General features: G+C 41.1%; 1 protein-coding gene across 1 annotated transcript in view; it reads left to right on the top strand.

The window, feature by feature from the left end:
• The first annotated feature begins 23,416 nt into the window (after nt 1-23,416).
• Nucleotides 23,417-25,852, top strand: part of SPATA16 (spermatogenesis associated 16) — a 79,970-nt gene continuing 77,534 nt past the window's right edge. The window contains exon 1 of the mRNA XM_026105774.2: nt 23,417-24,034. Within this exon, the coding sequence (XP_025961559.2) occupies nt 23,417-24,034 (618 nt within the window). The remainder of the gene's footprint in view (nt 24,035-25,852) is intronic.

The following is a 25,852-nucleotide window of genomic DNA, read 5'->3' as shown; positions in this document are numbered from 1 at the left end:
GATTCTGGTTTATATGATTCATATACCTAATATTCTGAGTACTATATTAATAAATAAATAGGACTTAATTTTTCATAGGGCATTGCTTTTTTTTGCTATACAGGCAAACACTTGATTACATGGAAAGCACAGCTTCGACTGGCTGTAAAAATTAGGATCTCACTGTACTGTAATGTTTGAAATAGCCTTCAGATACAGCTAACTAAGATAGGCATGTTAATATACATAAATCCCCAAGAAAAATTTTACACCATATTTGGAAATTTTATTTTGAATCTCACAAATCCTACAAAGTTTTGAATACCAGTAACTTAACAGAAAAAAAGACTGTTCTTCATATACTACTTATAAAACACATTTTTTAAAATGTTAACTCAGTTTTGCACCAAAATTTAATGCAATTGGCGTGAGACTTTTAAGCAAACTCTCACGTGTATCTCTATGCTACACATAGTGATCAGCAAAAGTGCTGGCTTTATCATTTTCATAGATATGAGTCAGCTGTAGTTCTGTGGCAGTCAATGAAATTAAACCAGCGAAAATAAGAGAATCAGGCCTACCTTTATTAAGTAGAATAGAAATACTTCTTTATAGGTCCAGAAGACACTTAATGTATGTTTGGATGTATCTGAGATGCAGTTAAAACCAGTCTTCTCCTGGACTGACTGCATAATTTAAAACGTATACACACTGGGTATCTATAAAATTTAATGTAAAACAAGTTTGCTGTATTCGTGGATACCGTGAAGGTCAAAAGGATTTTATAGACTTTTTTCTTGTTTAAACAGTGCTTCAGTGACCAAACTCTGCAGACTTTTGCAACTCTGTAGCTATCTATAACTAAGCAAAATACTTAGAATATATAATAAATACGGCAGCTGAGAATCATAAATCTTGGGGTACAGAAATTTAAGACCTGAAAATCTAAACCAAAGAATTCTTTGGCAGAAGAGACAATATTTATACAGATTCTCTTCTAACCCCATTTCCACATGTTGTCTGTCTTTCTGTCCATCTGCCCTTACTCCTTGGAGCCGAGAGCATTCCACTTTCGGCTGCCCCTGGAAAGCACCCTGTGTGCCACCTATTGCGAACAGGTAGTAATATTTGTTATCATCTTTTAAAACAAATATGGTGCCGTCATCACTGCTGCTGGAGTCTGCCCGAGTCATGGTAGTTTTCTTGCTTGAGGAGAAGCAGTCCCTAGGGTGCAGTTGCAAAAAAAGAACAGTGTGATGAATCTGTCCTTTATTTTCTGAGGAGCCAGATCAGCTGAAAATATTTCTTGCAGCAGGTGTCATGACTTGTCCTTTTAATAGAAAGTTCAATGGGATTCAGTATGTTTATGGTGCATGATTACTTGGTCTTTGGTTTCTTTTTCCAAATACAAGTCTGAGAGCAATATGTTCCTAAAATTTAAAACAGCCTCTATCAGCACAGAAGTATTTTGGCATTGAAAAGACAGCAACATTTAAAGTAGCTTGTTTTTCTTTTGCCCTGCATCTTTTCCCATTCTTTATTCCTCGTCAGAGTGGATGTAGAATGCTACCAGATTGCAGGGATGACATTTTGCTTATGCACAGGGCGATTGAGAATTAAAAAAAGGCAATATGGTGATGTATCGGACGCATGTGGATTTTTTTCCAGTGTTTTACTGTCAGTTCAGCTTCAGAGAGTGATGATTTTTTTCTTTGTTTTTAAAAAGCTAAAATTATCTCGCAGCTATTTAGCCATTATATTTCCTCAGTACATATATGCAAACACAGAAAATATAACTAGAAGACAATGAAAAGATTGGCACAGCTTGATTTCTTATTCCTGTTGTTGAATTGTTTCAAGTTTTCTTCTTGGAGGAAGATGTGCTTCTAATAGTTCCAGTTGGAATATACAAAGCTAATCATTTACATTGCTAATGTACAAAACAGATTTCCTATTACAAGAAGGCTTAGACAGTAAACATATAATGAATCCGCAGGTAATTTCTCAGTGAAAGCTAATAGTTCCAGAGTCCTTGACCTAACTGTGGGGTTTTTTTGGTTTTTTTTTGTTTTTTTTTTTTGGTCAAGATAGCCAAAACCATTGCAAGTACATAAATTTGAAGAAGGGCATAATGGCTATATCAATACATCCAGCAAACAATTCAGACTCACGAACACAATCTATAGTAAGATCAGCCAAGGTTATCACCAGATGTTTCTTGTCCCACATGCCACAGATTGATTGTATAGTAATTAATTCAGCTGAAAACTCTTTCTGCAAGAACTGTGTCTTCAGCACAATTTCAAGCTTGATTTCAAATACCAGAAAGCATTTTAGATTTCTTAAAACATCCTAGACAAATGTGAAACTCTGCACCTAGTGTATGCCAAAAAGTCCTTACAGAAATAGAATTTAAACAGGAGTAAACGGATATTCTCAAAGCAGTTATAATTAAAACTACATCTTTTTAGTTCAGAGATTTGTGCACATATTGCACAAAGGCTTAGGCCAGATTCAATGAACTATTTGCCCTAGGCCATACCGCGAGTTCAGAGGTACAACAGAAACTAGAACTCAGGTTTCTGCACCAAACCATGCTAGTATTTGTCTGGTTATCCATCCAAAATATGAATGAACAACAAAATCTGTATTTCCCAAGATATGTTAGAATTTGTCCTCCATTTCCTTATGGCATATCAGACCAAATACCTACCACATTCTTGTTGTGAAGAAATTATGCTTTTAATTATTTAAAGTTTGAGGTCCATTTTAAAATAAATTGGATTAGAATCAGAATGAATGGCATGGAAGTAAGATATAAATAAAACAAAACATACTTTATTGCAATATACCCCTTCATTTTCAGGAGATAGTTGCAGAAGGAACACACAGAAATTTACTTCCAAACTACTCTAAACCTATTTCTGGACAATACAAGCCTGAGAAAAAACAGAAGATACAATAAAAATTATGGTTCTGGCTTTCAGAGATACTGACCATATTTAACTTCAGGTAGAATTTTGTTTAGTGTATCTGAAAACTGGGCACTAAATTAATAATAAGTGTTTTCACCCAGGTAACATCTCTTAAAGTACCACCCACGAATTATAGAGTTCTAGTTCTTCCCGTAGGAAAACTGTCTTTTGGATTATTTTAAGATAAAAGCGCAGACCAGTGTCAGCCCTCTTACAAGCTGCGTACTAATGGAACAAGGGGAAGCAAGGATTTATTTGGAATCTCCTAATTGACCTCAGAGGAATTGGGCTTGGAACCATTAAAACATTTATGAAAAGCAGTTACGGAGCATGAATAGTACCCAATCTAAAACATTAATGTCTAGGTAATATTAAAAGTAATTTGTTTAAAAATAGCAGGCAAGGGAGAGGAAGGAGCCTGGCTGTATTAAAGACTAAAATCCTCCAACTTTCTACCAGTCTTTTTTATTATTTTTTTACAGTTGTTGAGAGAGGATTTGCTTTTTTTCCTGAGGCTTCTCTTTCCCCAGCACCAGCCTGAGTGTTAGCGATACCCCTGAATTTCACTTCAGTCCTGCACTAACCTTATTTTAGAAAAAACACTGCTTTGACCTTTCTCAGGAATGATGTAGGCAGCTAAAGGCATTAAAACAAAGATGCCTCCAAAACTAATGTGGTTTGGAGGAAGCTGGAAGTGGGTCCTGGGGGAATCAAAAGCCAGAGGGTATCCCCTCTCCAAAAAAGGGAGATTCAGTTCCCGGGTGTCACTAAATGTTCGCCATCACTGCAGCATGGCAGAAACCTTTCCTTAATGCTATGAGAGATGCTACTACATATGCCACTTTCTCGGAGTAGTGGATATGGGAACTTGCAACTCTACCAATAACACAAGAGTCTATGCTTCATGGAGGGCACAGCTCCGAGAGAGGGAACTGCCTCCCTAAGGATTTAACATTAGCTGCGTAACTCCATGAAGTCTTCAATATGAGCCTCTGTTCATGTTCCTTAGTCTTGGTAAGAGAGGGGCCTACCTCCAGTAAATATCCTGATGCTAGGCCTCCTACGGCAGTGTTTCAGCTGCCTTCCAAAAAAATGCTGTTGCTTAGTTAATTTATGAGCTGGATCTAACACACACCTTCATGAAAGTCACCCAGGAAAAGATAGCCCAGTTAGGAATGAGAAGTTTCAGGTTAGAAAGCAAAAGTGAACCTACCAAATCACTACCTACAAATCATTGCCAAAAGTGGTTGGTAGGAACCGTCTGCAACCTTCTCCATCCAGTCTATCCTCTTTCCTGTTCCCAAAGCCCTGAGTACTCCTGTGATCTTTTAGGAATTATTTCCAGAACCTCCTCAAATGAACAAGGGCCATGTGGACATTTACCTTTGAACGCATGAAATACTGCATTGCATCTTTTCAAAAGTGGATAAGCCAGCCAAGAACCATAAAAATATTCTTTAACTTAATAATGTAGCAGCCCAGCTTTTGACAAGAAAAGATCTGCGAGTGTGTGTGAAGCCAACGCTGATGTCCTGTACTTCATTTAGCAGTCCCAGTTTGCAAATCACCTCGTGAGTGAGGAGCAGGACCTTCACGCTCTCCGCACACCCCTGGAGTATGTGAAAGCATCCTGGCTGACAAAGCCCCAGATGAAACATCAGCCCTTTGAGAGCATCTCTGTTGGAAAGGGGGGGTGGAGGGATGTCACAGCAATGTGACCGAGTCGTCTCACTGACTACCAGGGCTGTGACTGCTGTGGTCCACAGGCTGCTCATGCTGTAAGGTAACACCTTGCCGTCTGTCCTGGACACTCGCAGGGAGCTGGGCACACTCAGCACGGTGCTCCCCTGCCTACCCATGGCTACCTGCAAAAGCTGGTTTGATCGAATTGCTTCATTTTAGATGGACTCTTAACACTATCCTTTCAAAACAGTTTCCCAGCAGAGCTTAGTATGAGGCTCTGCTTGCCTCCTTTTCTGGTGCTGCATCAGGTACAACCTGGTCAGGAAATGAGGAAGATATTTTCTTTTCTCCAAAGAAGACAGAATATTTTTTCAGATGAAAATTTTCAATTTTTCATGGAAGTATTTAAGACAAAGCATCTTAGAGGTGAAAAGCTAAGATTTGATTTGGAAATTTTGCTTTAATGTCTCATGAAAGCTGCAGTTTGAATGCTTCATGTTCTTGTGCCTAATTTGTTCTCCCTGCTTGGGCTCGATCTCACAGAGACCACCACAGCCTGTTTCTCAGACCAGTCACGTTTCAGTCAAACACAACTACTCTATTTTCTTGTTTACTTTTCAGCAAAAAAGAATCCTTTTTTGGGAGGAGGGAGATGCATATTTTTTTGTGAAGAAACAAAAATCTCCACTAAAAAATACCTGACAAACATTTTCCACCTAGGCCTACTTTTTATTTTTTAAGGTCTGTTCCTAGTAAGGAATCTTTGATGTAGTCAGCAAGACTTTTCTTCTGCCTAGAAGCCCTGTTGATATATAGCCAAACAAAGAGCAGAGAAAAAAAGCCCACTCTTGTATGTCACTGGACTCTTAATCTATTTTATGAGCCTTAAACACTACAACTCTTTGCACAGTAGAAATTTCAAAAGGTCTAAAAACCCAATTTTTTTCTCCTTATGTGGCTTTTCTACGCCTGAAGTTTTACCTTTCATGAATATTTTTAACCAGCACAAACATTTTTAGGCTTTCCTTGCATCTATCCTCTGTCAGGGAAGAAAGAAGCAATCTCGTGAATCAGATCCCACGTGTATAATCACACAACTATACGAACTAATCGCATCCATAAACAGCATTTGGTTCCAACATTGCCATATAGGGAATGCTTATCCTTAAAAATTATGCTGTTTGTACTGGCAACTTGGAATACATCCTATGAGCAATCCATCTGTACTAGTACTTTTTTTCTAACTTAAATCAGGGGACATGGGCAACCTGAAGTGTCTGTACCAAGCATGCTGATTACTTCACCTTTTGTACTACTTTCTTCTCCTTTTGTTTCATATTTCTGTTTTTAAGATGCGCCTGGCCTAAGTAGTAGTAGTAGTAATAATAATAATAGTAATAATAATAATAATAAAAGGATCAGATCACAACTGACGACTAGGACGTTTAGAATAGTAACCTCGCCCAAATTGTCCGCGGGGACTCCGGGCACGGCGACGCCGGAATGTCGTCTTTCAAACCCCGTCGCATTCCAGGTCCCACGGCGCGGCCAGCCGACACGGGCGCCGTCGACGTGCAGACCCTGCCCGGTAAGCGCCCGCTGAGAAGGGCTCCCGACCGCCTCCTTGCCCTAGGCAGAAGAGGTCCACGTTGGGTCTGGGTTAGGAAGTCTGGGGCTTTTCCCTCTGAGTAACGCCAGCGTGTTTGTCTGTTGCTTTTCCTGAGCTGGCTGTCGCTTTTGTGCTTGCTGGGGAGGAGAGGCCTGAGAGGAAACAGCAAGGGCTCTTGGCCATACCAGAGGAGAACCGTGTCTCCTCCTCTGTTATCTTCACAATAACGGGGTAATTCATAGTAATGGGGTGGAGATTAATGAGGGAACAGTATGGAGCTATTTAGGCACCTATCTCAACCCCTCTTCATCCAGTCGCTCTCCATCCAGAGCTTTTCCTCCCATCAGTCACTTAGGTTTAAAAAGTTCAGCCTTGAACATCTAGGTGGAGGAGGGCTTTCTACTTTTTTGTTTCACTTTTGCTTCCATTTTGCAAATTCCTTCCATTTCCATTTCATTCTGACTAGAGCTTTTTTTTTTTTTTCTGAGAAAAACAATTAAAATTATTGTGTGTCCGGATCTATCTGGTCCCTGTCTCCAAATAACAACCCCCTAAATAGACACTAGGAAAATTCACATGAGAGAGGGAGAGAGACACGGAGTGCTCCAGCCATGGGGAAAGCTTCGTTCAGAGCTTGCACACTGCGAGACCCTGGAGAGCCCAGCTACAAAGGCACAGCAAACTCGCTTTCATTAGTTCTGCTGGTCATCCAGCTACGTGTTTCATACTCCTGTCACCTCCCATTCTTATCTTTTATATTTCAAAAAGTCTTCCTCAAGTCTTCTATGTTTTGCCACTCTAACTGAATCCCTAAATACTCCCGTTTTATTTCTTCCTTCTTGTTGCTTCAGCCCTGCTGCACTTTGCCCCCTATCACTGTTTTGCTCTGCTCTGCTCTTTTGAGCCAGTCGAACGGTAAGTGCGGATAGGACGCAATGATCCATACGTCTGGGTCTCACCTCAACTGCACAGCTAAAGTAGGAGAATTTGGGTGCCGTATCTAAGTTGCACCTGGGGAAGCAGGCACCCAGAGGAAGCATTAGGGCTGAAGCTGCTGCACAAAACAAATCTGGCTTGAGAGTAAATTTATTCGTTTATCTGCAGAATGACATTTTGTAGCAACATGGTGCATGTGTTCTGTTTGGAGATTTTTGGTATCTTTGTTACTTGACTAATTGCTCTGATTCTGTTTGCAGTTTCTTACTCCCTTGTCTCCCTCTGGTCATGGGATTCTGTAGTCCTCAGCGCTTAAGAGCATAGCTTGGCACCAGGGTCAGGTTGATGTCTGTGAGGTTTATGTCACTTTCTACTCTATTCTGAAACGCCCGTTGAACCCTCGTGGTGCTCCAAGTTGTCTGTGTGACTTCGGTGAGTCTTTCTGCATCAGCTCTGTTTTGTGGTCTGCACTTAGAAGGATTATTTCTTGGAAGTAGAGGTAGCAGAGACTTCATATTTTACCATGTTTTCTAAATGCATTTGCAGAATTTCTATAGAGTAAGATTAACAAGTTGCTCTCATTTAAATGTGTTCAGCAATTTAACCTCTTGACAAGTGTATAAGGACCTTATTCAAAACCCTATTTCAAACGTATTTTAGAATTTTCTTTTTTTTATCGTGTATAGTTAATGAGCTCAGGTGGTGATCAGCATGAAGGTCTCTCCTCCAGCGGGCCAGCATGGGGAGAGACCTCTGCTTATACTCAACGGTCTGAGGTGCAATCGGCAGGAGCAGGGTTGTGTGGATATAGATTTATTTCCCCTCCGGTGTTACATATGAATAAGACACACTCCATCATGTTCAGTTTCCTCCATTTTCAAAGCACTGGGCCTAAAGCAGGCACAAAGAGGTGAGGAAGAGCTGAGCCTGACTTACGAAGCTGGGCTGACCTGAAGAGCATGAAGCCCCATTTGTCCCTGCTGCATCCATGGCCCTTGTGCAGTCCCGAGGCTGAGCTGGCCTCTGAGCACCGCTTGCGTGCCTTCAGCGTGGACGTGGGGCAGGTCTGCTCTGGACCTTCCCGACGCTTCCCGACAGGGCTGGTTCCTCAAGAGCCCCGGAGACAGGTAAGAGTGGGCTGAGCTGGTTCGGCAACGTTTTTAGATTGGCCTTAGAGAGGACAACTGGCCTTGCAATTACTGTTTAACGGGAACACAGAAAGTGGGAAGTCAGTTCCTATATATGTCCTGGATCTCCTGTGTGTCTCTGAGTAAGATTAATTTCTCTGTGCCTCGTTTTCTTATCCCCGTTTGACTGCAAAGGACACTTCTTTCCTCTGCTCAGTCTATTTAAAAATGTCTTGTACTACAAATAAGTACTAGTACAACAGGGCCCTGATTTCAGATGGCACTATCTAATTGTATTGCAATCATAATAATAAATGGACTAAGCACAAACAGTGTCCTCAATGTGGAAATAGATTTAATACATTTAACTGGATTTTGAAATTGGTTCTTTCTGAACGGATACCTGCTCTTGTTCAGATCAGAAGTGGCATCTCAGATGCTGCTTTGGAAGATGACAGACTACCTGTCATCCTCATACCAGGATAAAGAGCAGAAGGAATATTAGATTTCCACTCCAGGCCTGTGAAAATAATTTTTTTTTCAGATACTTTGATTTTATTTCATTATGTTTCTTTTTCTTCATATAATTTAATAATATGTTCCAAATCTATTTATCCAAAAGCATCTGTTTAATACTTGGGGAAATACAATCTGAAAAGAAAATGTAACTTTTTTCCAGTAAAGTTTAAAGAATGGAAGGCAACTAATTTTAAAATATTGCCACTTAATGTCATCTTGTTTGCTGATAAAATACATCCTAAAGCCTTTTCAGTAATCACTTCTGGAAACTAAACAGAGCTTTCCTGAGGTAATGAATGGAGATACATTTATTTATTTATAGGACTTTCATCATTTTAATTCCTTTGTGTTTCACAAATATTAGTAAGTTGATCCATGCAATACTGAAAAGGAGAAAGGAAGACTTATTAGCTCTGCGAGGCAGAGAAATCACATGATCTGCCCACACTTACCAGAAAGATGCATGTAAAGCATAATTAGAATGAAAAAAAATATTTTTCTTTGCTCTTATTCTAATACCTGAGCAATAAAAACCTCCCTCTGCCATTCAATATTGCTAACCTTAAACATTAAACATCCTCAGGCAGGTACCTAGGTTCATCTCAGCAGATAAAAGTGATTTTTTATATTGTTACAAATAACATTCTTTGATTTCTTTTGTTTCCTGAGCCTTTACATGATCCTTGAGTTATATTTCCAAGCTTTTTCCTGCAGCCATGAGAGTTAGAAACATTACTTTAAAACAAACACTGAAATTGTCCTCTAATTGCATACCTTCCAGGAGGCGGGTGGTAAGCAGCATGCTAAATAAGAGGAGGTTTGTTGCATTGCAAGGTGGCCATGCTGCTCATTCTGTAGTTGCGCCGTTTATAGGAATTATAGTACTGTAATACATTACATTAAAAATCAATAAATGAAGTATTTTATTAGATATGTTCCCCTTATGGCTCCTACTCTTTAAAAGCTCTTTAGTTTTATCTGCGCAAGTTGGTGGTATTGCCAGGATACCCATACCACAGCTTGCAAAACTGTTTAGAAAATATAGATGAAATACTGTGGTAATATTATTCAAACGCAGCCCCTGACAAATTTTTATGGACAATCTCCAGACACATGTAAGAGTGAATCCTTTTAAAATGTTTAGCGTTGGTTTATCTTTGCTCTGACAAAATCAGTGAGGCTTTTACCAACTGCCTGAAATAGTAAGTCTGGCCAACAATGAGGAAACTCTACCTATCATCACTGTTTTGGAAGAATATGCAGAAAATGCAGTGTAAAATGTTTTGCTGCATTGCCACGTTTCTTCACTATCAATATAGGCCCTAGCTCTGTAACTGCTTGTTTGCATGTCTAACGTTACACGCCTCGGCGAGACTACTCACTGCCACAAAATTAGGATGCTGCATGTGTGTGTTTGCAGGACCGTGACCATCGGGAATACTTGCTCAATGTACTAACTACCAGTTGAAAAACAAAATAAGAATCAACTCTAATTGTGCCCATTTTAATTCCAACATTGAAAAATAGTTTAAATATGGTATTTCAGAATGTAGAATTCATAAGAAGGCTGAAGATTTTAGGATTCTGTCAGCTCTTTAATCCCTCTGTAACTGGGCTATTACATAGCATCACTCAGATGGATGTTGAAAATAATGCAGCTGCAAGAGCAGCTGCAGCAAGAATTTACAGAAGCCAGGATGCAAAGCTGGCTCTGCTTAAAGTCCCTGGCTTTAGCTTTAATTTTTCTTTCTGCTTATTTATTAGCTTAATTCCAGCATCCTCTAAAATTATGCTCTATCCAAGTTGGAAACAACAAAAGGTTAAAGCTGTAATGGCTTTATTTAGCCTCGCAAATGAAAAACCTGGAATTTACTGTCTTCTGCAAACCACAGTCACTCTGACAGCAGCAAATGCTGTTTTTAAAAATGAACAATTCAGGGATTTTCAACATTAAGACAGTAACAGTCACGGAAAAAAACAGTATCGAAAAGGAGGAAAGATACTTCTCAGCTAGGTATACAGATATACAATTGCATCTTTATGGTTTTGGTTTTTAAATGATGGTTATAGCCCTGGGCAGCAGCTGACTAACTCGAGGACTGCTGCCCTGAAACATTTCTCTGTTCTGTGGCTTACAGGCGGTTCTGAAGGAAGGTGAGGACCAGCACCCATCTCTGTGTTCCCCTTTTTTAACGACATACAGAGGGGGACAGGTATGAATCGTGTCAGCAGAGTGCAGGGCCCTGGTTAAACCCAAATTTTGCTAATCCGAAAGGAATTTGCCACTGTCCTTGACCCTTTCCTAACTCTTAAGCTCAGGAAAGATACCTGAAAATTGGGTTCAATATTAATTCCTCCATGGACATGTTGATGTTAGGGAAAACAACGCTAAGGAATTTTTGTAGCAAATCTGTACGTATGACTAGAAGGCAGCGTGACTAAGTCACATTGCTCAGTCTTCCCAAGCTACCTTGTAAGACCTTCAGAAGAACCATACCAGGGTGATTTACAGAAAAGGACAATGCAATGAAGCGAAACATCATTCATTACCAAATCTGAAAGTACAGTGCTCTATTAATTCAATAGGTTGGGTTACTGGCCAAAAGTGACCTGTATTTCTAATTCAGGATGCACAGCAATTGCACCTGCTCCTCTTTAAACCTAAATAACAGAGCGAACAGAACAGCTTGGGAGAGCTCTGCTAATGGAAAAGGTCTTGCTGTGGCAACAGCCGCGATGTTTGCATCCCAGGTACGGCCGTGCCTTACACGGCAGGTTTCTCCTGGCAAAATCAGCTGAACGAGGGAGCTGGCGCAGTTCTCTTTCCACTGATGCAACACATCAGTCACGTTATTACAAGTTAATATTCAGGTTGCAATATCCTGCATCCATTGGAGCTTTGCGGAATTTTCTCAGGAAGGTGATAAAATAAAACATTAGAGTAGTATAACTTAAAGGTTACAAAAGCATGGACTACAGAATCAGCATTAGTTTGTGGCAGCGTTGGCTTCATTCCAGATGTCGTTTATAGGAAATAAAGGCAAGGACCAACAGTACACTGAATAAAATGAACAAAAAGACAGTAGAATCGACTGCTAGATCGGATCTTTTTTTGTTGCTTTGCAGTGGCTCACAACTGCCACTGCTGTCACTGCTCCTAAAAAGTTGTGTCGCTGCACATAAGCATATTGAAGACCATGTTCACTAGCAAGTCCTGAAAGGGAGATTTGCCCCCACAGAAGTTGTGCCAGGTGCCTTCCTCCTGAGCAAGAGAAGAAAGAAAGGTTTCGCTAGTGTTCTTGTGACACTTCAAGGTTAAAATTCATATTGACAAAAATAATGTAGCAGAGGTAATAAACATTCAGAGAGATTAAAATAATTGCACAAAAGCAATTTCTTCACTGGAAAATGAAGACACTGATCTAAAAGAAGAAATTGAAACCAGAAGACATACTAAGAAACTAAGAAGCTGCTGAAGTAGAAGGACTGCCTTGAATGTTAATCTGAGCTATTTCAGATGGTTCTTTTTCACAACCTTTTATTTCCTGCTAACTTTTATGTTACAGGCCTATTGGCCTCATGAGGTTGTAGAGTTGAGGCTGTACCTGTCAGATGTCATCTGTGCATGGTTTAGCTCTCAGTTGTTACTGGATTTGCTTTAGCTGCCACTGTTAAAATGTTGTGTGACAAACTAGAAACCAATTAAGGGTGAAATGCATAGTTGTAATTCGAGGGTTAAAAAACCACCAGAAACCCTAAATGTAAATTTTCTGGGTTTGTTGTGATGGCTTTATAAAGTAGTAATGTAGCTTTTTAATGAGTATAATCCCTAAAATATTGACATGTGCTTCTCTTGGTGCCACATAAGTTTTTTTAATCTTTCTGCCTTTGTCTTCTTCCTTCCAGGTTTTTTTTGCCTAGGAATACAAAAAAGTCATTATTCCACGCTGTGTGAAATGGAATAATCATAACTTGAGTATTTGCTAAAGCAGCAAGTGAAATCAGGAGGTGGATAGATAAACTATTAAAATGCCTTATCATATATTCTAACGCTTGAGTTTTGCCTAGCTCTGGGCAACACTACCACTAAAATACCGACGGCAACGCTCGGAGGAATACCGTTAACCTAAGGCACCGGGAGTGCTGGTCTGGAGAAGATAAGCGAGTCTAGAGGGTCGGTCAGCGATAGCTGCCGCTGCTCCGCGGCAAGGAGGGGCCATGAGTGGCTAGGGCTAAATCGCTTAATATCTGTGCTTAATATCTCTGCCTCCCAGTGGGACCCATAACACTTAATTACATATCTAATGGCAAATTCAGCCTCACCCTGTGAGTTACTGTGCTGCCTTGGCTTCTCTTATGCTGTGAAGCACAGCACTCCACAGGATTGGGCCTGCCACGAAAATTAAGTAGTTTATGCCTGAACAAGGCTTTCAAAGTACAGATTATTCTGTATGACAAAGAAGTATTAGATAGCAGACCAAGTTATTCAATTGAATTGCGGAGTCATAAGAAAATCGTCGCCTTTTATTTTTAATCAAGCAGACTCCAGGCCAGATCAGTCCCTGCTGCTGCTGCTCTGGCTGTTTCAACAGGGCTTACTGCCGCCGGAAAAGTTCCTCCCTCTTTTCTCATCTGTGTACCCCTGGAGTTTTCACTGGTATTTAACCTGCTCAGTAAAACTAGCACTAAGGTTCAGGTTAGCCCTTACCTTTTCATCCCAACCGTGAGCAGTGATTGCTAGACAGCCTGGTGCAAGTGCACGGAAAGCCCTGGTGCTTTGGAAACAAACCTCCCCCCTTTACTGCATTTGTTTCTTACATAAATGTCGTGTTCAGCTGTCACTCACTGCAGGGACATCGGAGTCCAGAAACGGGTCTGAAAGTTTCACAGAGTTAAGCACCCGCATTTCTGCATTTCCTTTCACGGCATCAGAAAAGTCTCAGCTTGTAGGTGTGCATCTGATCTCGTATGCATGAGCACTTCGGTGCCCTCCCACCGGTCATCAGGCTCTTATTAACCCGTATAACCCGAGCAGAAGAATCCCAATACCGCCCTTAAGGGTCGCTTGAGCAGGAGCTTTGAGACAAATTGTATTGCTGGGGGCACAGAAATTCGGTACCGAACTTTGCAAAAGACAACTTTGTTTTGCTGGCTGCCGTGCAGAGCTGCCAGACACACCGTTTGCCTGCTCGTCTCTGCAAGGATGAATTTCTGATCATAGGAAATGATTTGTGCTCGAAAGCATCACCAGCTTCCCTATCTCCAGACGCACAAAATCTTTGCGATAGGTCAGTGTTAATTTATACTAGCAGAAGATCTGGTCTAGCTCGCTAAGATTTCCCAGTTCTCATTTAGGCTGTGGTCTCCATGGACCCTCCTTGCAAAAGCATCCTCATTACCAGGAGCGCGGGAGGGACTTGCCGGCACTTATTGTCTGCTGCATTGTTCTCTCACCCTGGATTTTACTCTACTGTTTTTACTCTTTTTCTTCCATTTATTGCTCTTACATTGGAAATCAGATACAACAGTCATAAAAAACAACAGCAACAAAGAAATAAAAGCCACAACAATAAAACATCAGAAAAAGGAATTCCAGTTAACGACATCTAGCTAGGGAGACCTGCGCAGGGAAACAGAGCCATATGGAAGGACATTCAGGAGAAGGACTATCCCTCAATCCACTTAAATTCACTTTTTATCGCAATGCGATGGCCATGCTGCGGTGGCCTTTTTAATCCTTTTCATAGTTTCTCAGACCCCTACTTCTGATTTCCTTTTCCTTTTTCCCTTCTCCTTCCACTTTTCCTTCTTCTTCCCATTCTCATGCCTTTCTTTTCTCCCTGTTTGTTCTTTTGGGTGTCTGTTGATTTGTGGAGCTTTTTGTGGTATTACCATAGCAAAGAATTAAGCTCACCAAGGTATTATATTTTTGTCCTAGCGGACGATAAAATTACTGCCTTAGGAAGCTCTAGCGCTTGTTTGCCAAGCTTCAAAATACCCCAATTTCATTCAGAAAGTCCATTTTAATTACATAGTACAGCTAAAAGAAAGGATATGCACAAAGTCTGTCTGCCTTTCCTTTGGCAAAATCAGAGCGTCCTCCTGAAGAGTCTGGGTGCTGGGGCTAACGTTTCCCCAAATCCAACATCACAGGGGACTGCGAGTTTTGTGTTTGGTCAACCCCAACATCAGCAGCTGAAGAGGTAGGTATCTTCTAACGCGGCTCCTTTTGATTAATGTGAGCTGAGGAGCAGAAGTGAGGGGACGGTAAGGGGAAACCCCTCCTGGGGTAACCTATTTGTCTGGTATAGCTGGAGCAAGAAAAGGAGCCGTATCCCTGGCCCACATCCCTCTAGCTGTGCGTTTGATCTAAATGCCGTGCTGGATATCAGGCACCTTCTTTGCCGTGGATCTGACAGCTGATATGTTTTGTGCGCTGTGCAATAGGTAATGGAACTGGTTATAGGCCTGCTAATGTCTCCTTTAGATTTGGGCTTTCCTGGGGCTCACTCCCACAGGAATGTGATTATTTTGTGAAGTGAAAGAGCTGTCTTTGTGTAGCGAGCTCTCATTGAATTCCTGCGTTATCCTGGAAGCAGGGCTGTCCAGAGCAGCTCGGAGATGCAGACCTCCTAATAACGTGTTGGCAGGTCTAATCAAGCCCCCAGCACAGTCTGCAGCAACCCTGCTACACCAAACTCTGCCCCTCTGCACTCCTCCTTTAGAAGTACTCAGCTCCCACCATTTCAAAGCAATCTTTTCAGAAAATCAATAGTTCTTCATCTCCTTCTGAACGAGAGCAAGTAGGACACTTGGACGTTTGCTTTGTAATCTCTTCAAAAATTGCTTTCTTGTCTTCCCAACAGAATTAGGAAATATTGCAGTAGCAAAAAAAAAAAAAAAAAAAAAAAAAAAAAAGCGCTTTTTCAGCACACCATCTCAGTTCTAGGACCAGTCTTTGCCTTGCTTTTCATTTAGAGATTACCTTAAGCTTACTGGTCTGTTTATACCTTAGGCACATGCATACGTCCTTGTTGATCAAACAGAGGAATTATCTGTTCTCACAGCTCCACATTTCAGGACTCTGCTGTAGAAATCTTTACCATTTTAAAATTTCCGTTTTTCCTTTCTTTTTTTTTTTTTTCCTCCCTTCTCTTTCTCTCTTTCCTTTCAGTGTCCCTTTAGCTATGGAAATGAACCACTCTGCTCCTGCAGGGCTGAGCTGCTGAATCCAATCTAGGAAGGCTGGCCGGGCTTCACATCCCCGTCAGACACAGCGGTGACCTTTTTTTCCTAATTGACAATGCTGGTCTTTGTGCTAACAGGATGACATCATTACGCAGAGCTCAAATGCTTTCCCTGCTGGCTCTTGTGTTTCTCAGTATTTTTCTCCCACACTTTCGGAGGAAATATTTCACTAGCAGGCAATGAAGGAAGACAGTTACACAGTGCCTAAAAAAACTTAGGCAGAAAACATCCTTAATTTGTCTCTCTTAATTTTTCTTTGGTCACATTAGCTACCAAGCACCCACTCTGAGTTCTCACAATGTACTATATCTGCCTTTTCCTTCCTCCAGATTGCAGTCATTGATGTTTCTCTTTTGTATTTGCTCTCCCTAAGTAGTCTGAGATAGGCTACTGGGGAGATTCTGCTTTCTTCTTGATTTTGAATTTTGAATTATTATTGTAGTTGTTAGTTTACTGTCCTTTTGCAGTTCTAATTTTATTCAAATAGCATGTTAATAAAACTCTTGTCTGTAATTCTAGGTCTGTAATTTCGTGTCATACTGTTGACAGTTAACTTCCGTTGCCATACTCAATAAAATTAAGTTTTAAAATAGCATTTTAAAGACTACATGGAGGGAAAGAACCCCCAAAAGAAATGTTAAATATTAAGGTCTTTGTTTTAACTCTGTCCCGAGATTTGGCTAACCTGTTTCAGTGAGTACTATAACTTTTTAAGATGCTGCCTTGAAGATATATATATATATATAAAAAAAAACTTAAGGATGGTTATTGATTCACAGCAATGTGGCAAAGCATGAAGTCTTTGCTAAGCCGAGCTACTAACCAAATAAATACACATGCCCTATTGGGTTTTACTGGAGGGGACGGAGAGAGAGCAGGAATTTTCTAGCCTTGCCTATTCCCTTCCCTTCCTCTCCTGCCCTGTGGTTGACATATTGGGTGCTCCTAGCTGCTGATATGTGTTTCCAGCCTGCTTCAGTGCCTAATGAAGTGGATTAGCTCAGATCACAGGTACTTCTGTGAATATATTTACCCAAAGCTGTATTAATTTGTGCTGAAATGGACTGGAAGCACTCATACTAGCAGTTAAAGAAAAGGGTAGTATTGACCAGCTGGGAGAAGCAGCCTCTTAAATCACTCAAGCTAGCTCTACAAGAGCATGGCTGCCTATAGCCTTATTTAAAGAAAAGCAAAAGAGAAAGATAAGAGAGAGGGAAAAATTGGGTGAGGAAGGAAAAAGATTCATGAGAGAGGGGAAACAGGCTCAGTCACTATTGAAGATCCAAAGTTGGTGGGAATGGGGATTTATCTTCTTCCCTTTTTTTGGCCAGTCAATGCCCAAAGCTTTTATGTAAGACTCCCAGATGCCTCGACATGTGACAGTGATCTTCACGCCTTCCTTTCCCTCTTGACTGACTGATTGCACTCACTGCAGCCTGACTATTCAAGCAGGGGATGACAACCACATTAATAACACACCTTGTCGAAACTTTTCTTGATTATTTCGATTGTATTTCCCATATATTTCTGCCCATTATCCTTAAAGACACACTAAGTATTTTAACCAGAACTTGCTGCTTGCATTGTGATTGTTTCTGTCAAATAACTTCGCCTTTAGATAAATTTCATAAGCTATTGTGTACAATAGAAATTGGACTTGTGTTATTTTGAACAGTAAGCCTAAGCCTCGGCATAAGAGCGCCTAGTGATCTAGCTGTCTGATAACTGAAGAATAATTGTTAGTACAGTTTAGTATTTCTCTTATGCCTATAGGCTAATGAGATTAGTGTCCTGTTGTACTTGGCACTGTACATACGACTAATTATGAGTTACAGCCTCAAAGAGCAATTAGGATAATATGGTTAAATCCCTGCAAACTACTTTAAGAAAACCACCATTTCCCATGCCAAATTTTAGCCCGGAGCCCAATTTATTATTATTATTTTTATAAACAGGTTAAATATAGTGAGTGAAAATAGTGTTTAGGGTGGAATTACTGCCAAAACCTTTACTGCAGAAACGTGGACAATGCCAATGGCAAGTGTGCCCTTATCACAGCAAGAAAAATGTAAGGAGTTCTGATTTCGCACTGAATGAGCCATTACTTATGTCTATCACAAAGAAATAAGAGTACCTGAACAAAAAAAGATACATTAAGGGTTTTTTTTCCAAAAGAAAACTAAAAATAAAAAAGATCAGATGTGACTCAGGCTTTCAAACAATAAAAATAGCAAGATAAAAGAACTAGGTTGCCTCATTGCCTAAAGAAATGGCTAGAATCTTAAAAAGTCTGAAACCTGATTGTGAGAGACTCACTTTATGGGCTGCTAAGAAGGTGCTGACCTTCGTCATCAATAGATTGTCTGAGCCTTTGTGGTGTTCAGCAGTAAAGGAAATGCCTAAAAGTCATCCCATTGAAAGATGGACTGGAAAAATCTCCGGTTCAAATCTCAACATAGCTGTTGTCTGTGCACATGCTCATTCAGAAAGTCTGGCTGTAAATCTAATACAGATAAATCTTGCTTCATTTCTAAGTGATAAAACTGGAGCATCCTCACCTTCAAGATGGATCAGGATATCTGGAATTCAGTATAAATGAAATTATTATAGAGGGCACCTAAGGGCCTGTCTGCTGTGGGGCTTTGGATATTTTGCTATAGTAATATATTTATCTGTCTGTACTAGAGGAAGAAACCGCTGGCAATTGAAGAAGTACACTTGTGCAAGTACCCATGGTATAATTTCCTTATTCTTATTTCATTGTTTTGGATGCAGTTTTGCCTGTTTTCACATTGGGAGTGAAATGAACTGTAGCTGATGACTGCCCTGTGACTTCAAATGGCCTTCTGGGAGGACAAGTCTATCACAGCTGAAAGAGTCAGCTCTTATAACTTTCTGGAAAAGTCCTGTCATTGTCTGCGTCTATACTCTAGGAGTATACTCATATGGCAGTTGTCATTAAATGTATCTTCTAGCGGTGCAAACTAGCCTGGGTGGGTATCAGGCTAACGTAACTTCACTGCCTCCGGTACACAAATGAGCTCGTTGAAAGACAGATACAGCCGTACCCTGGCTGCAAAACCTTGTGATGGTACCCTCTGGAAACTGTGCAGCAGCGAACAGTCGCAGAAAGGTGTTTTACCTCTCGGTAGTGCCGTGACGAGATCAGTACAAGAGTGCTGAGTACTGCGTCATGGTGTGCAAGACCGTAAAGGTCCCACCAGATCATATCATTTGACCTCCTGTGTATCACACGCTGCCGAATTTCACTCGCACACTTTTCTGTTGAGCACAATGAGTTTAAATCAAAGTATTTCCATTCTTGGGAGTTTTAACCGCCCTGTGGCACAGCAGAGAGCACAAAAGGACCACTAATGACTAGCTGCTGGGACGGCAGATGAGGTATAACCAGATTATCCTGAGCAGGCAGCTCATACCTTATGCTGCAGAGGAAGGGAAAACAAAACAAAACAAGAAGAAGAAGAAGAAGAAGAAGAAGAAGAAGAAATCTCTGCCTTTCTGACCAGGGGATGGGGTGGGGATTATGTTCATCTCCAAATCTGGTGACTAATCTGTCTCTGAGTTTTAGCAAGGCATTTATGGGGTGTGTTCAGTGTCAGAGCAGGGATCCGCTTTGATTGCTGCCAAACCGTCAGGGCCAGGAAGCTGGTTCAGAGGAATGAACTTAATCCTCGAGTCCCCTTCTTCCTTGCTGCTATACCATACTCTTAAACCTCCAAACCACGCAAGCGCATGATCCCGCAGGCCATCAAACCAAGACTGGGGAATCAGCGAGCTGGACCACTGCTGCTTACTCCTCGCCTGAAGCTGTGCTCCGTGCCATCCTCCAGCTACAGTGATACAGCTTAAGCTTATTCTGCAGAGATCCCTTTGGGATGAAATCCTTCCCTGAGATTGCTTCTTCCTCCACAGCCTCTGCCTTAAATGGCAGCTGTGAGCCCCAGAAAAAACTACTCGTGTTGTCAGCTGAAAGATTTTACTGAGATCAGGAAACAGACCTTTTTCTGAAGCCCGGCCACCCAGAATTCATGTCCAAAACAACTATTAACAACAATGTAATCGCCCAGTTTCGAGGCAGCTTAATCCCTTTTGAGAATAACTAGAGCACATTCCTCTCTCCTATCCTTGGACCAAAATCAATGCTGAATGCAGCCCCTTGTTCCTGCCCCACTGTATGTAGATGCAGGAGGACAGCAGACTCGTACGCTTGGAAAGGGTCCGCTTCACAACTATAAGGGCAAAAGCTTTTTTTTTGGTTGAAATCAAAGTTTAGATTCTGAAGAAAAAAGAGTTCGTCAAAGAACTGGCAGAAAAATTTAACAACGAGGTGCCAGCCAAAGTGCCAGTGTGATTTATCAGCAGGTTCTTTTTTAATCTGATCTGAGATAATAGGAGAAGGTGTTGAAAGCAGCATCAAACTAGATACAGAACAAAAAGCGTCAGTAATAGGGTTCATAAGATCCATGCACATAAGGAAGTTGACATTACCTAGCAGGCAGGCAGACCCCTGAGAAGAGGTTTCTTAGCTATATGGGGAAATCAACAGACAAAACCAGATTTTAAAAAGATAAATGATCTTATACTTTTCCTTTTGCATATCTTTTTCTTTTCCTGTAAGCTTCTCTGTTTGAAGAGATGTTGTTTCCCTAGTGATAGGCTCAACAAAACGCTTAGCCGTAGGACCTGGTAGTTCTGTGGACAGAGGTCTCTTGGCAAAGATTAACCCTTAAATACACGGAGACCTGGACTTTCTTGTAGTTGTTGAGGAAGATCATTCTAGAGAGCTCATAAATTGAGAGTAGTTGTCTTCTGACGACAGTGCTAAATTGTCTATCTATATTCCCCTGTATAGTGATTCATTAGAAGCATTTTACAGTAAATGCTTCCAAAATAGAAAAAATAGACATTTTAACAAAAGTCTCAGAAAAATACTTAACTGACAAAGATAATGATTTTCTAAAAGCTTTTCCCTAGAAGTGTTTTTTTATTGAGACAGTGATTAAAGCATAGCCTGCCTGAGTTATAACGTGCTTCCATTGTACAACCCTAAGTCATGTTAATCAGTTTGAACACCTAAAAGTACAACAGAAGCAGTATAAAAAAATCCGCTTGACACAGCAAAGTTCATTTCAGGTGCTGGTCCAGTGGAGAAATGTCTGTGGGTGATTAAGGAGTTATTGGTCTGTGTTTCACAGTTTGTGCTCTGCTTTTTTTATTCCATAATAAATTATTTTAAACTTGCTAGGACAATATCCTGGCAATGGCTTTAGTCCAGCCGTTCCCATTACGGGATAGCCGTACGGTGCAGGGCCACGTGGCGCTGCACCACAGGCCCCATATGTGACACTGATGTTGGCCTGACACGGCATCAGGATTAATAATCCCAGCCCCTCAGCTGGGTCTGGAGCATCCCTGCTCCACCACGCAATGAAGATGTATCATCATTTCCTAAATTACTGAGTGCTGAGGCCAGCACCAAAAAATTAGGCTTCCAGTCTTTAGGCTATGCCATAGTATGTTTTAAAAAGGGATTGAGTGTCCTACAAACAGGTAAAATTGCTGCCAGATCTAAGTACATTAGCCTTTTCCAGCTGCTTTACTGCTGCCATTCAAAATAGTTTGCTATAAATATGAATCCTTTGAGCTCTATTCTGACAAGTGCGGAGCACTATCCGAGCAGGGCCAGCGGTTTCTGTCCCCATTGAACTCCGTAGGAGTGGTGATTGCACAGCACATCGTTGAAGAAAGTCCTCTGAAGTTACCTTAAATCACGCGATTATCGCCTCACCTCTCACGCCGTCTGTTGCATCCATGGCAGCACGAGTAAGTTACTCCACAGGCACGTCTGCTGGAGCAAAGTTTTCAGCCTGAAGGATGCGAACAAATGTCAGAATCAAAAGGTTGCCTGTCCCAGGGCTAGTGGCTGGGTCCTGCTCACCATCTGCCTTAGCCTGGGGCAGCTGGACCAGGGTAAAAGCATGGCAAAGGCTTGAAACCCCATGTACACAGAAATTCATTTATCAGTGCCTCATATGGCCTAAAATGCCGCGACCCCTTTTGTTTACCCATTTTTTTCCTGTCTCTTCCCCATTGTCTAATGCCGATTGCCCTAAACGGTAACGATGCTTCACTGTATCGTATTCTGGCACATATTCTGGTAGCTTTTAGGATTCTGTAGCTTTGGTGAGTTCAATAACGCACAGTTCAGGCCTTTGCTAAAACTCAACGAAGTTGTAGTTTAAATCTGTTTATGACTACGCAAAACATTGCATTGTTATGTATCTTTCCTGTATACGATCTGCACCGTAGTTAAGCAAATTACACTGGTGATAAATGCGTGGAGGTCCGCTAAACGACAGCACAAGGTTAAAGGCTGACTCCTAAAGCTTAACAAACCACTCTGAAAGACGGTCATCACTAAAGCTATTTACAATTAAACTTTTCATAATTAATGGGAAAACTAAGAGGAAAATGACTGTGCCTCCCATCACTTCACAGGGAAGCCCGCAGAGGCAGATGGGACTCGGAAATGCCACTGAACCTGAGCTCTGGTACGGGTCTACAGTGCAGGCTGAGTCGCCTTTCCCTGTGCAAGGAAACTGGTGTTGAGATGAGGCTTGTGAACTTGATTCTGCCTCTTGATTTACAACTTTGAAGCCACTATGATTTCCCCAAATTAGAACAGAGAACTGGGCTGTTAACTACCGGGGGGTGCTTCTTAATGGCGATACTACAGCGTCCTTTGCAGACACTTTGTAAGAAATGGTTTTGAAAGCCAAACCCAGACCCGAATTTTCTGGAATGCAGCTCAGCCCGGGGTCCCACCTTGAGCTCGTGCCCCTTCGGCACACATATACCCCGCCGGACTTTCAAACAGCCCTCCCTGACCGCGGTGACGGTGCTCAGCGGCTCTTGAAAATCAGGCTACAGTGATTTTCCGCAGCCCGTAACAACGTACAATGCGAGTCAATCGGTCACAGGGTTATTGTTTGTTTTGGTTGTCTTTTTCCCATTAAAAGCCAGATTCTTCCCTTCTTGTTTCAGATATAACAGACTAACATTCTGGCATTACTCTAAATAAACAATCTTTATCAAGAGCTATCAAAAATATTTAAGCTACCTTAAATCTTTACACAAAAAAGAGAAAGTAACTGTGGTGAGTCTGATATTCTATGTAGTAGCTATTGAAGAGTTTTCGTTTATAACAGTGCCAACTATAGGTCTAGTGGAGACAGCTTTTACACACTTTTTTGGCTTTGCAGCATTTGAGAATTCTTAACTTTTCTGCATTTTCTCCTAGGACTTTTTTTGCTCAAGTTATGGAATCAGCGAGCAACACAGACTTCCAAAAAAATCTCATAAACATGGGTGGCCAGAATGATACCTCTCAGCAAATAAATACTAGCAAGGAGTCAAATGCAGCAGCAAGCAAATTGAATGATATTCCAGAAGCATGGCAAGAGGTTAAAAAGCACCTTGGGGATAAAGAAGGAGAAAACATAATGGAGAGAACAAAAATGGCAGAGAAAAAGAAGAGAAAACAAAGTAATGATGCAGTCAGAGCAAGCTCTAAATGGAAATTAGAAAATGAAGGAAAGCTAGCTGGGAAAAAAGCAGCAACAATGTTGGAGACTGACAATCAGTTAATCCCAGTGCCTCTATCTCATATTCCTCTGACAAGCTTAATGGATGTGGAAATAAAGTTGGTCTATATTGATGAGGAGGACATTACCTACGAGTTTGCAGAGCCTTTGGTGCCTACAAGTACACAATCAGCATGTCATAATTCCAAAAAAGCAGATGTTCTGAGTGCACCTAATTCCAGCTTTTTGCCACAGATTGACAAATGCCTTCAGGTAACCTTAAAGGATGCCAGCACTTGCTACAGGCAAAAGAAGTACGCGGTAGCGGCGGGGCAGTTCAGGACAGCACTCGAGGTACGAGACTAAAGATGTACGATCACCATAGCAGAGAAAATGGGAGGTTGTAATTGCACTGAGTGGGGATAACAGTATCAAAATGAACAAGGAGCACAAAATTGGAATGTGTATGATTTAACAAAATTCCTGAGATGCAATTTCATGTGAAATCTGAAAATTAGCAGCTATAAATAAATTGGGGGAGGAGGAGGGGAGGACGCCCTGGGCAGAACAAAAAACAACCTCTGGTGATTTGTGATGGGAGCACTGGGCAGAACAAAAAACATCTCAGGTGATTTGTGATTTTTCTCTAAGTCTTCAACTGTATTTATACTTTATGGAGAAAATTGCAGACACCTAGTATGAAAAAAAATGTTCTTCTTTTTAATCCCAGCTCTATCAGGAAAAACTGTCAATAATCAAGAGAGTTCCCATTCTACCCCCATTGTCCATGTGCTACTGGCTGAATTGTTTAGCTCTTCTGTGCCTTGGTTTTCTATATGCCACTGGGGAAAAAGAGGGAGAAAGAAGTATTTCCCTCTCTCAAAGGGATATACATACAGATAGCTCCAAGTATAGCAGGGACTATGTAATACTTATAAATACTGATCTTTGTTTATTGCCCTTATTTTCATAGCCATTGTCTTTACAAGATGCTTGTTGAGTTTATTATCTTTTGCATAATGTGACATGCAAACGCTGGGGGAATTTCCACTGCCTACTAGGCCTTGCTCAGGATCTCTGAATCCTCTTTGAAATACAGATATAGGACCAAAACACACTGTTTTTGCTGAATTCTATGATGCAAGGCAAAAATAATTTTAGTACTTCTACTCTATATTCTCCCTTCTATATAACCAAGGATCACTTTAAATCTGTTATTCACAGCATTGCATGGACAGTTCACATTGAAAAATACCAAAATAAATACTGCAAAATGAATGAGCTCCAAAACAGTCTCCCCTCCAGTAGCTCCTCTCTGAACTCCTCAGCCCCTCATGTATCAGTTTTAGCATTTCTACTGGGACTAGAAAAGGTACAAGCTGCCCTCTGTTGAGGTCTGCTTTGCTCTCTTTTTTTCTGTACTGCAGTGTCCCTCCACTTTTTCTTTAAGCCAGAAGATGACCGCTGCATCTGTGTAGAGATCCTTTTCTTTCTGTGTGAGAAAGAGCAGAACCACTAGTGAGCAAATTTCTCTGGACACAGTCCACTTTTTCTTAAGCAGCTAAGAGTCCAAAGTCTCAGGTTCTTTGTGGAAAGAAGCATCTCTTGCCTACTTCTCATACTAAAGAAATAGTATGACCTTGGCTATGATCTTTGAAACTGATCTGTGATTTTCATGACTTTCCATCTTTAAGTGCTCAAGCTTGAGCTGTCTTAAATAGATCTGTTCTCCGATAAGTGAAAAGCAGAGCCCTTTCTGGTTTCAGGCTGAGCCCCCAAAAAGGAGGTACCGCAAGACCTTTGACATTTTTGAAAAACTTGGCCAGCCTTGAGTTTCATCAGTATAATGTCAAACACTGAGAAGTGTAAAAGGAGTTTCTAGGACTCTGGCAAGGTTGCAATTAATTCCATGAGCAGGGAAAAAAAGAGAGAGGAGATGCAGGGAGCCGCAGCAGGTAGGTCACAGCTACACCCCCAAGCCTCCTGTTTCCTGGAAGTCAGAGCCACCAGCATTTACAGTAAAACTGATCGTTCAAAGTTGTGCCATTATTCCCAGATTTCTCTAGTGCTGCTAATCTCAGTTAATTGTATTGGAAATCCCTGGTATTATGACCATGTAGTTCATATTGTGCCAGTAGAAGTCATGGTTCATAATAATCACATAATGGGCAA

The sequence above is a fragment of the Dromaius novaehollandiae genome, chromosome 9 (assembly GCF_036370855.1).
Source record: "Dromaius novaehollandiae isolate bDroNov1 chromosome 9, bDroNov1.hap1, whole genome shotgun sequence".
Lineage (NCBI taxonomy): Eukaryota > Metazoa > Chordata > Aves > Casuariiformes > Dromaiidae > Dromaius > Dromaius novaehollandiae.
The sequence above is the reverse complement of the archived record's forward strand: the minus strand, read 5'-3'. Positions and strand labels throughout refer to the sequence as shown.